General features: G+C 40.7%; 1 protein-coding gene across 1 annotated transcript in view; it reads right to left on the bottom strand.

Moving 5' to 3' along the window:
- LOC132159319 (NACHT, LRR and PYD domains-containing protein 12-like) overlaps nt 1-6,826 on the bottom strand; it is a 206,474-nt gene extending 199,648 nt beyond the window's left edge. Inside the window, exon 1 of the mRNA XM_059568834.1 lies at nt 6,719-6,826. Coding sequence (XP_059424817.1) covers nt 6,719-6,762 — 44 coding nt within the window. The 5' untranslated portion in view covers nt 6,763-6,826. The remainder of the gene's footprint in view (nt 1-6,718) is intronic.
- Nucleotides 6,827-13,034: the final 6,208 nt, after the last annotated feature.

The raw sequence follows: 13,034 nt of genomic DNA, 5'->3' as shown, positions 1-13,034 counted from the left end.
ACAGTGCTGGGGGGTGGTGTCTTGTAATTGGTGATCTTCTTTAGACTTTTCCACACTGATGCTGAGTCGTTCGAAGTGAACTGAGTCTTTATTTTTTCAGAATAATTCCTCTTTGCCACTCTGATCTCCTTTTCCAGTGTGTATTTAGCCTGTTTATACAAGACATTGTCCCCCTTCCTGTAAGCATCTTCTTTGGCCTGACGGAGCTGTCTGAGTTTTGCAGTGAACCACGGTTTGTCATTGTTGTAATTTAGTTGAGTCTTGGTAGGAATACACATATCCTCACAGAAACTGATATATGATGTTACGGTCTCTGTGAGTTCATTCAGATCGGTGGCAGCAGCTTCAAAAACACTCCAATCAGTGAGGTCAAAACAAGATTGTAAATCCTGCTCTGCTTCATTAGTCCATCTTTTTACAGTCCTTAATACAGGTTTAGCTGATTTTAGTCTCTGCATGTAGGTCGGTATAAGATGAACCAGAAGGTGATCAGAACGTCCCAAAGCTGCTCGTGGAACAGAGTGATATGCATCCTTTGTTGTTGTGTAACAGTGATCCAATATATTACTGTCTCTGGTGGGACAGGTAACATGCTGTCTGTATTTTGGCAGTTCACGGGAGAGATTGGCTTTATTAAAGTCCCCGAGAATGATTAAAACAGAGTCTGGGTGTTGTTGTTCTGTCTCTGTGATCTGCTCAGCGAGTTTCTGTAAAGCCAGACTTACTTGCGCTTGCGGAGGGATGTAAACACTAACCAGAATGAACGAGTGAAACTCCCGCGGCGAATAGAACGGCTTGCAGTTGACAAACTGCATTTCTAGATCTGGACAGCACATCTTCTTTAACACAGTTACATCTGTACACCACCGTTCATTGATGTAAAAGCATGTCCCGCCGCCGCGCGATTTCCCCATTGATTCTGCGTCGCGATCCGCTCTCAACAGCTGAAAGCCCGGCAGATGGAGCGCGCTGTCCGGTATGGCGTCATTCAGCCAGGTTTCCGTGAAACACAGAGCAGCAGAGTGTGTGAAATCCTTATTTGTCCGAGAAAGCAGAAGGAGTTCGTCCGTTTTGTTGGGTAGAGAGCGTAGATTTCCCAGATGGATGCTAGGCAACGGCGTTCGAAATCCGCGCTTCCTGAGGCCGGTGACACACTGGCTGCGTGGCGTGAGCGTCGCGTCCCAGAAGCGTCCCAGAAGCGAGGGAGACAGTTGACAGACCAGGCTCTTGTCTTCATGACAACAATATCAACTTTTTTTTTACACACCTACACCTACGCCTACTGATAAAGGACACCGTCAAAAGTATTGATGGCTAAATAGATTATGTTTGACAGGTGCAATATTTGAAAATCGATAATTATTTATTTATTTTTTAAATTACATTTATATCTGAATTTATGTCAACCTATAGACTTTCGAATATCAAAATATCATGAATTCATATGTATTTGTGTACAACATGACCTAAAAACACATTTTCCTATTATATTTTGCCTGGAAACGCTTCCAACACGCGCGCGTCGCGGTAAAAATAGGCGTCGGTTCTATTTCTAGCATGCAGGCGTTTTCTGCGCGACTCACGCAGGCAGTCTGCAAGCTCTAACCTGTTAACATGGGAGCCGAATTAAAAACTGACACGCCACGCGGCTGAGACGCTTGCGCCACGCATCCAGTGTGTCGCCGGCCTGAGTCTGACGAGCGCTCCCTCTCGCTTTCCCCGCCTGCGCGTCCTGAAGCGATTGATTAGCGCCGCTGCTCCTCCGATAACAATGTTCAGTAAAACGTCTGAATAATTGAAATCCGGAAAAACATCTTGTGGTGCGTTCTGCCGAATGTTCAGCAGTTCATCCCTGGTGAAACTGATTGCAGGAATATAACTAAAGACAGGACAAACTAACAAAAAGACAAAAACATATGCAGAGCACGTCACGGAGGCAGCCATCCTGTACCGGCGCCAAGTCACAACCTATAATGTCAAAGATAATAAATACCTTTTGATAGATGTTTTTTTCTCACTGAAGTCTGGTCCGTCACCCTTTGACCAGTCACTCTTCACAGACACATGTGAGCCTGATCTTACACTAATGACACAAAGAGAGAAGAGAAACTTTTCTACAGGAGCTTCATCTGTGTTTTATATCGACACACATTCTCTCTAGTCCTTCACAGAAAAGTTAAAGAGATTTAAAGATATCAGTCATTCTTGTTTAAAGACTCACATTTGTTTAACAATTTAACAAAGTACTTAAAATGTGAGACTAAATATTTTTTACAAATATTTGACTGATCTAATTAAAGATATTTTTTTTTTCATTTTCTTGTTTGACTAAAATAGAAAGCAGAAACGTCAGTGCTACACAGTTCTGACACTATTTTAAAAAAGTCTATCACTTAGTTTATTGGGTGTAATAACAGTAACAATGTTGTTGTAAAAATTAATGCATCCTTTTAGATAACATAGATAAGCTTTTATTTTGCAACTCTCTTTCATTTCAGATACAAACTTAGTTATAATTTTTGTTCTTCACTGTAACAACTTTATGTCCTGAAGTGTCAACATCAAATACAGTGTATTTAGTAGGGGTGCACCGATCGAGATCGGCCGATCGTTATGCGCATCTCATCAGTAAAGCCGGTTGTGTAATCAGCGGTAAATTCCATCAGGTGCGTGATCAGAATCAGAATCAGAATGAGCTTTATTGCCAAGTATGCTTGCGCATACAAGGAATTTGTTTTAGTGACATAAGCTTCCAGTAAACAGAGACAACAACACACAGACCAAAAAAAAAAAAAAAAATTTTACAGGAGAATTACAAATTGGCAAATAAATAAGTGTATAAACAATTGTGCTATAAATGATAATGGAATAGGATTGAGTGAGATGCAGGAATGTTCTAGGATGGAGGGGTAACAAATAAATATAAGGATATTGCACATTTTTGCATAAGTTTAAGTGGGAAACATTTAACTGTTCATGAGGTAGATTGCCTGGGGGAAGAAACTATTCTTGTGCCTTGCTGTTCTTGTATTTGCGGCTCTGAGGCGCCGGCCAGATGGCAAAAGTTCAAAGATGGGGTGACTTGGATGTGAGGGATCCAGAGTGATTTTCTGAGTCCTTTTCCTCACTCTGGATGTGTACAGTTCTTGGAGGGTGGGCAGGGGAGCACCAATAATCCTTTCAGCAGTCCGAACAGTTCTCTGTAGTCTTCTGATATCTGATTTTGTAGCTGAACCAAACCAGACAGTAATTGAAGTACACAGGACTGACTCAATGACGGCTGAGTAGAACTGTTTCAGCAGCTCCTGTGGCAGGTTAAACTTCCTCAGCTGGCGAAGGAAGTACAACCTTTGTTGGGCTTTTTTCACAATGGAGCCAATGTGATTGTCCCACTTCAGGTCCTGAGAGATGGTGGTTCCCAGGAATCTGAATGACTCCACTGCAGCCACAGTGCTGTTCATGATGGTGAGTGGGGAAAGTGCAGGGGGGTTTTTTCTAAAGTCCACAGTCATCTCCACTGTTTTGAGCGTGTTCAGCTCCAGGTTGTTAAGACTGCACCAGACAGCCAGCTGCTCAACCTCCTGTCTGTAAGCAGACTCGTCACCGTCCTGGATGAGGCCGATGACTGTAGTGTCGTCTGCAAACTTCAGGAGCTTGACAGAGGGGTCTTTAGAGGTGCAGTCGTTGGTGTACAGGGAGAAGAGCAGAGGGGAGAGAACACATCCCTGAGGGGCACCAGTGTTGGTGGAGCAGCTGTTTGACATGAATTTCCCCAGTCTCACTAACTGTTGCCTATCTGTCAGAAAGCTGGTGATCCACTGACAGATAGAGCTAGGAACAGAGAGCTGGGTCAGTTTGGTCTGGAGGGTTGTTGGGATGATGGTGTTGAAAGCCAAACTAAAGTCCACAAACAGGATCCTCACATAAGTCCCTGTTTTGTCCAGATGTTGCAGGATGAAGTGCAATGCCATGTTGATTGCATCATCCACGGACCTGTTTGCTCTGTACGCAAACTGCAGGGGGTCCAGTAAGGGTCCAGTGATGTCCTTCAGATAAGCCAGAACCAGTTTTTCAAACGACTTAACGACTACAGACCTGTGGCTCTAACGTCTGTCGTCATGAAGTCCTGTTATCTTGGGTTTCTTAGGAATGGGGATTATGGTGGAGCGTTTGAAGCAGGAACGCACTTCACACAACTCCAGAGATCTGTTGAAGATCTGTGAAAAGATGGGGGCCAGCTGGTCAGCACAGATTTTCAGACAGGCTGGTGTAACGCCATCTGTGCCTGGTGCTTTTCTTCTTTTGTTTTTCTTGAAGACCTGGCGCACATCATCTTCACAGATTTGAAGAGCAGGAGGTATGGAGAGGGGGATTGCAGGAGGTGTTAATGGTTGTGTAGGGAGATGGTCAGAGTGGGTGTTGGGGGTTTCAAATCTACAATAAAACTCATTCAGGTCGTTAGCAAGTCGTTGATTAGCCTCAGTGCAAGGGGATGGTGTTTTGTAGTTTGTGATGGCTCTCAGTCCTCTCCAAACTGAAGTAGAGTCGTTGGAAGTAAACTGGTCTTCCAACTTTTTAGCGTAGGTCTTTTTAGCCGCTCTAATCTCTTTGTTCAGCGTGTTCCTGGCCTGATTGTACAAGACCCTGTCCCCATTTCTGTAGGCATCCTCTTTGGCCTGACGAAGGTGTCTGAGTTTTACTGTAAACCATGGCTTATCATTGTTGAATGTTAAATAAGTCCTGGTAGGAATGCATATATCCTCACAGAAACTAGTATAGGATGTTACAGTCTCTGTGAGTTCGTCCAGATCGGTGGTAGCAGCTTCAAAAACGCTCCAGTCTGTGATGTCAAAACAAGATTGTAAATCCTGCTCTGTTTCGCTGGTCCATCTCTTCACAGTCTTTACTACAGGTTTAGCAGATTTAAGTTTCTGCTTGTAGGTCGGTATAAGATGAACCAGACAGAGATCAGAACGTCCCAAAGCTGCTCGTGGAACAGAGTGATATGCATCCTTTATTGTGGTTTAACAGTGATCCAATATATTACGGTCTCTGGTGGGACAGGTAACATGCTGTCTGTATTTTGGCAGTTCACGGGAGAGATTGGCTTTATTAAAGTCCCCAAGAATGATTAAAACAGAGTCCGGGAGTTGTTGTTCTGTGTCTGTGATCTGATCAGCGAGTTTCTGTAAAGCTGAGCTCACATGCTCTTGAGGTGGAATGTAAACACTAACCAGAATGAGCGAGTGAAACTCCCGCGGCGAATAGAACGGCTTGCAGTTGATAAACTGCGTTTCTAGATCAGGACAGCACATCTTCTTTAACACAGTTACATCTGTACACCACCGTTCATTGATGTAAAAGCATGTCCCGCCGCCGCGCAATTTCCCCGTTGATTCTGCTTCGCGGTCCGCTCTGAACAGCTGAAAGCCCGGCAGATGGAGTGCGCTGTCCGGTATGGCGTCATTCAGCCAGGTTTCCGTTAAACACAGAGCAGCAGAGTGAGAGAAATCCTTATTTGTCCGAGAGAGCAGAAGGAGTTCGTCCGTTTTGTTGGGTAGAGAGCATAGATTTGCCAGATGGATGCTAGGCAACAGCGTTCGAAATCCGCGCTTCCTGAGTCTGACGAGCGCTCCCGCTCGCTTTCCCCGTCTGCGCGTCCTGAAGCGCTTGATCAGCACTGCTGCTCCTCCGATAACAATGTTCAGTAAAACGTCTGTATAATAGAAATCCGGAAAAATATCATGTGGTGTGTTCTGCCGAATGTTCAGCAGTTCATCCCTGGTGAAACTGATCGTGTTTGTTAAACAAAAAACAGGAAAAACGAACAAAAACAGTACAAACACTGGAGAGCCAAGCACTGAAGCAGCCATGTGCGGCGCCATCTTGGTTGATTTCACATAGAGCAGCTGTTACTACACAGAGCCGTTGGTAAACTGAGAAGATGCGCAAATCCACGTTCATCATCAGCGTTTATTTGAGCAACTAGACAGTTAACAACGGCTCTGTGTAGTAACAGCTGCTCTATGTGAAATCACGCACCTGATGGAATGCTTTCTTTTTTTGCTTTCTCATCCAAACACACAGCGTCTCCACAACATGACGACAACACTACAACTCACTGAAGACTCGTCTTCTCTTTGTGTAAACCTTTGAACAGCATTACACTAATATTTCACATTGTGATGCAGACATTTGTGAAATGAATACCTGGATTCAGTCAAGGCATTTTAGTCATTTCTGGATCAGTGTTCTCTGTTAGACAGAATAAATCACTTTACAGGAGACTGTGACCTTTGTAACTTTGAAGATCTTACATGAACAGATACATTACACACTAAAGAAAGATGAAAACATTCAAAAGTATCATATAAGCCTTTAAAATAAGTGTGCAATAATTTTTTAATGTCTGACAATCAATTTACGACCTAAAAACCAAAATCACTGATGTGGAATAATTTACTTAAGGTACAGACTCAGTGCTGAAGAGTGTAAATTGACTGCAAATGATGATTTGGATTTTCTATTCTAAGATATTTAATTTTTTTTTTTTTTTAAATACAAATGTTATATTTAATTAGGAAGTTATGAAGCTCTGAAGTTCTGCAAATCATTTGTAAATATAAAACAGAGTTTGTTAAGGTTGTGTTTTTTCCATTAATCCTCTGAAAGTGCAGCAGTGTTTAAAATGATTGTCTGAAAGCAGACTCAGTCTTACCTCTGTTTGTGTGAGAGACTCATCTTTCCTCTCTTCTCTGACATACTGCAGATGAACAGCTCAACACTGAGATCTTTGTGTCTCTGAAGACGATCAGATGCTCATCATGACCTGGACATGACAGTGAAATCAAGATCATGAGAGTTCAGAGGAACAAATGATGAAGAAAATAACTAGTGCTGAATCTCTGAGTTATCAAACAATCAATATACAAATAAAATATGATACAAATATACTGCCATGTAATAATCTCTTCAGATCACTCACAACACACGTCTTTATTTACATACACATTACTTTCAGTAATAAGTTACTATATATTAAGCTTCGGATCATTAAAAAGTTTAAAAGAAGATTTGTTTTGCTCATGTTTATCAAGCTGTCTGTCCAGAAGAACAGGTTTGATTTGATCACAAAATACTTTCAGTCTCGCGTCTTAAAATACAAAAAAGGAGGAAATGAAAAAACACTTTTAGAATTATTCGGACTGCTATCCTATATTTTTACAGATATTTTTACAGACTTGTAAAAATGTTTTAACATTCATCGTCTTTAAACGGTTTGTTTCATTAATATCTTTCTGTTTCTCTGTGGTTTGTTTCTTCGGCGACAGACAGGTATAAGTTATAACTGAACAAATCCCGCTTCATCCAGCTCTGAAACGCGTTCATCATTCTCCTAAATAAGTGTAATGGTGAAAGTATTCAGACTTACTTGCAGTAGTTCAGACGATCTTGTGCTGCAGGAACAGAATCCAGAAGTCTTTCAAACACTTCCGGTTTGTGTTCGCTGTTAAACACCTGTGCGATCTTCACGATTGATGTTCTTCTTCTTCTTCTTCTTCTTTGTTTTTAACGGCGGTTGGCAACCAGCTTTTGGTGCATTACCGCCCCCTTCTGCTCCGGAGTGTGAATCAGACAATAGGCTTACAATCTAGTTTCTACATAAAAAAAAAAAAAAAAAAAAAAAAAAAAAAACACTTTCATTCATTACCCAACACACTTACCCATATCCCTATTTTATCTTCATAACCTATTGAACAAACCAGTTTCCCTTAAGAAAGTTAACAATATCCTAACCTGTGCTCTATCACCTATGCTCAACACTCCTTTTAATGTTAAATCCTGCACCCCTATTTCCCTCAAATTATTCCTCATTGTTACTCTCTGTTCCTCATACCTCCTGCATCTTATAATTATGTGCTCCACTGACTCCTCTTCCTGACACCACTCACACAAGCCTGTCTCGTGTTTTCCTATCATTTTCAGTGATCTGTTTAAAGCACCATGCCCCAGCCTTAACCTTGTCACTACAGTTTCCTCTCTCCTGTGCCCACCACCTAACCTATTTATTTTTACACTCTTTTGAATTTGATATAAATGCCTTCCTTTCTCCTCTCTGTCCCACCTTTCTTGCCAAATTTGGTTAGTTTTTTCCCAGATGATACTTTTGACCTCTGCTTTACTTATTTTAATTTGCATTTCTATATTTCCCTTCTTTAAAGCCCTCTTTGCCAATTCATCCACCTGCTCATTCCCTTTCACCCCTACATGTGCTGGAACCCACATAAATTGTACCTGTCCTCCTTGATTTGTTATTCTTGTTACTGACTGAAGGACTTCATATAATACATCTTGACGGCTAGAGTGAAAAGACCTTAAACTCTCAAGGACTGAGGATGAATCGGTGCATATCAGAACCTTTTCTTGACTTGTTTTTTCCACCCACCTTAACGCAACTAATACTGCCACCATTTCCACTGTATATACTCCTAAAAAATCAGATGTTCTTCTATTAATTCCTATTCCTTTAGCAGGTATTGCCACCCCATATCCTGTCACTCCTGTCTCAGGTTTCTTAGAACCATCTGTATACACATGTACAAATTCTTTATAATCTTTATTTATAAGGTACTTAAATGCATTTACCAAATCTATCTGATCTTTTCCATCATCCTTCCTTTTTAATTCTAACAAATACCAGTCAATATCAGGCCAAACAAGTAACCACGGAGCCACCATTGGATATACTACAGTAGGGCTCATCTTCATATAAAATACTCCAAATTCTCTTGCTACCTCGTTGCCTATTCTACTAAAATTCTCTCCTTTGTAACTTGCATTCTCCCAGGTCTCCTGCAACACTATTTTTGTGGGGTGGAACTCATTATGACCCTGCAAATTAGCCCAATAATTTGTCATCAGCTGCCTCCTTCTAATTGCTAACGGCATTTCTCCCATTTCTACCTGCAGTGCAGGTACTGGTGAAGTTTTAAAAGCACCACTACACACTCTTAATGCCTGTGCCTGGATCCCATCTAGTTTCTTTAATAGAGATTTGGCTGCTGACCCATAAGCTACACTCCCATAATCCAACACAGATCTAATCAATGCCACATATACTGTTTTTAATGCATAACAACTAGCTCCCCATTGCCTACCTGTCAAACATCTCATTACATTAATTACTTTTTTGCATTTTCCTTCTATTTTCTTTATATGATCTACCCATGTTAACCGTGAATCGAAAATAATCCCCAAAAATTTGAAAGTTCCAACCCTTTCTAATTCTTTCCCATACATATTTAACTTCATCCCTTCCTTAATTTGTTTCTTGGTGAAAAAGACTGTTTGAGTTTTTTCTATTGAAAACTTAAACCCCCAATCATAACCCCACTCCACCACCTCATCAATTGCTCCTTGTACTTTCCTGATTGCATGCTCCATATTCCTTCCCCTTTTCCACAACGCCCCATCATCCGCAAACAGTGACCTCCCTATATCCATTGGTACCTTAGTAAAGACATCATCAATCATGATGATAAAAAGTAGTGGGCTAATCACACTGCCTTGAGGTGTTCCATTGCCCACATCGAACTGACTTGATATGTCTGACCCTATTCGTACTTCAATTTTTCTTCCAAACAAAAAATTCTTTATCCAATTAAAAACTCTTCCACCTAGACCCATCAAGTGCAACTTTATCAACAATCCTTCCTTCCACATCATGTCATACGCTTTTTCTATATCAAAAAACACTGTAATGACTGATTCCTTATTTGCCTGAGCCTTTCTTATTTCATTTTCTAGTCTTATAACCGAATCCATGGTACTCCTCCCTTTCCTAAACCCACTTTGATATTTTGCTAGTTTTCCACTTTTTTCTAGTATATATGATAACCTTTCTGTTATCATCCTTTCCATAATTTTGCATACATTTGATGTTAATGCTATTGGTCTATAACTTGTGGGTTTAGAAGGATCCTTGCCTGGTTTCCTTATTGGAATAACTACTGCTTCTTTCCATGCATTCGGTAATCTTCCCTCCTCCCACACTCTGTTATAAAGGTTCAGCAACTTTAAGAGTGCTTCTTTCCCTAGATGTTTTAGCATGACGTAGCATATCTGATCTTTTCCTGGAGATGTTGGTTTAGCTTTATTTATTGCTCTAATCAACTCTGCCATACTAAAAGGTTCATCAATTGTATCATCAGTTTTTTCCCTCCAGTCTAACACACCAGGATACTGATTCATTGTGTTTTCCTTTCTCATTTTGCATACTTCTGACAAGTTATCTGAACTGTGAATTTTTACAAATGTTTTTGCCATTACCTCTGCCTTATCCTTATTGGAGATTGCTGTACCTTCCTCAGTAATTATAACTGGAATTTCCCTTTCCCTCCTTACTCCACCCATCCTTTTTATCATTCCCCAAACCTCACCAACAGGCGTTGTTCTTCCTATTTCATTGCAAAAGTTCCTCCAACTTGCCCTTTTAGCTTGACGCACTGTTCTTCTCACATTAGCCTGTGCCTTTTTATACAGAATCAAATGCTGCATGTTATGGGTGTTTTTAACTAGTTTAAATGCTCTATTCCTGTTTTTAACAGCTTGACGACACTCTTCTGTCCACCATGGTACCATTTTTTTATTCCTCCTTTGTTTACTCCTTGGAATAGATCCACCTGCTGCCATAATAATTGCTGATGTTATTTGTTTGTTTGTTTCATCTATATTGCCAGAAATGTCTATCTTTGATAATGATTCCTCACTTAATTGCTGGAATTTTACCCAATCTGCTCTTCTAAAACCCCATTTTGGTATTCCTTCACCTGGTCTTATTTCCACTCGCTCTCCCACTGAGCATGATACTGGGTAGTGATCGCTGCCCACTGTAGTATCGCTCCAAACATGCCAGTTACTTATTCCAGCCAAGGGATTAGACACTAATGTAATATCCAATGCCGATTCATTTCCTGTTGTTATGTTTATTCTTGTTCCTCTTCCGTCATTCATACACACCAATTCCTTATCATCCATCAAATCTTCTATTACCCTTCCATTTACATCTGTATGTGAGCCCCCCCATATTTTACTGTGAGCATTAAAATCTGCACACCATATTACTTTGTTTCTATTATTTCCTTGTATCCTTAATAACCTATCTACTTCCAACCTTTTGCAAGGATTATAGTAGTTTATTATAACCACTTCCTCCCCTCTTTCCCACACTACTACCTTAATGTATTCTAAATCCTCTCCCTTTTCCAGTACCCTATATGGAACATCTTGTTTAATAAACGTAGCACATCCTCCTCCTCCCCGTCCCCCATTTTCTCTGTCATTTCTTATCCCTATAAATCCATGAATCACAAACTCTAAATTTGGCTTTAACCAAGTTTCCTGGATACACACTACATCTGGATTTATTTTCCTGTCTTTAATGAAATGTTTGAATTCCTGACCATTGGCCAGTAAACTTCTTGCATTCCATTGTAAGATGATAACCATTAATATTAACCAATACATGGTGCTTCCTGGCTTGACTGATTGGTGAGGTTCTCCCTCACTTCTTCCCACGTCAGTCCCACTAGTCCTAAATGATTTACTGCTGCTTTGACAACCAGCTGTATTTTATCATTTTTTGATTTAACTTCAGCTGTACTGTTTATCACTCCTGCAATAAACGTCACCAAGTCCTTTTTATCCACATAAATCTTGTCACTTGTTCTTTGTTGTTGTTCTTCCACCCCCAACTCTGCTTGTTCTATAGTGATATTATTGTGTACTCTTGACACTCTTGCTGCTTCTGCATAAGTGATCCTTCTTTCAACTCTTATTTTCTGGATTTTATTTTCCTGTCTCATCACCTCACATCCTCTATAAGCCACATTATGGCTTCCTCCACAATTACAACATTTTGGTTGCACTCCTGCTCCACACTTTCCGTAGTCATGCTCGCCCCCACATCTAGCACATCTCTTCTTCTCTTTACAGTTATTGGCTATGTGTCCAAACCTCTGACAGTTAAAACACCTCAATGGTTTTGGTACATACATTCTCACTGGGTAGCTCATATAACCTAGGTATACCTTTTTTGGCATATTTCCCCCCTCAAATTCAATCAATACCGTTTCACTATCCTTTTTCACTCCTTCTCTTGTAGTTTTTAATCTTTGTGCAATCACTATTTCCCCCCCTTTAAGATGTCTCTTAAGTTCTTCCATTCCTACATTCATTGGTACCCCTGTGATCACTCCTTTGCATCTTCCACCATTTTGTTCTCCCACCCTCCGTGTGTTTATCACTTTCAGTTTTCCAATCTCTTTTACTTTGATTGCTTTCTCAAATTGATCTTCATTTGCACAATTGACCAACAAATTTCCATCATTTAGGACCTTAGCATATAAGATCTCCCCTATCTTACTTGCCAGATGTTTTGTTAATACAAACGGGTTGATTATCTTCATGTTTTCTTGATCTTTTTCATTGAATCTTATTATGACTATAAAATTCTCATGTATTTCCTTCTCATTTCGCTCATGTTCTTCTTCCTCACTTTCCGAATTCTCATCATTTTCATTCCTTATTCTTTTATTCCCTTTTACCTGACTGACTCTCTTTTTTGAAACCTCTCCCTTCAATATTCCCTCATTTCCTTCTTTCTCTTCACTGTAATCCATTTCCGCCCACCTACCTACGTCTGATCCATTCACGAAGCAGTCGTGCTCAACCGCTCCCAAAACAGTATTTCCAATGTTTTTTGAATTTCCCGCTTTCATTCGATTACTATTTCCTCGATCACGTCCTGCTGATGTCGCCGCCATCCTCCTCCATAGGTCCCACGTTGTGATTCGTTTCTCCGCGGTTGGGTCGTCTACAAGCTTCTCCTTCCCAGCTTACTGCGCGCCTCGCTCCCAACCGAATATCTTGCTGACTGTTTGGCTTTTAATGTCCACGATTGATGTTTGTCACCTGACACGACTTCATCTTGGAGAAAATCAAAGTCCAGTTAACAACAGATCTCGTGCATCAGC

The sequence above is a fragment of the Carassius carassius genome, chromosome 16 (genome assembly GCF_963082965.1).
Source record: "Carassius carassius chromosome 16, fCarCar2.1, whole genome shotgun sequence".
Lineage (NCBI taxonomy): Eukaryota > Metazoa > Chordata > Actinopteri > Cypriniformes > Cyprinidae > Carassius > Carassius carassius.
Note: the sequence above shows the minus strand (reverse complement) of the source record. Positions and strands in the feature narration are given on the sequence as shown.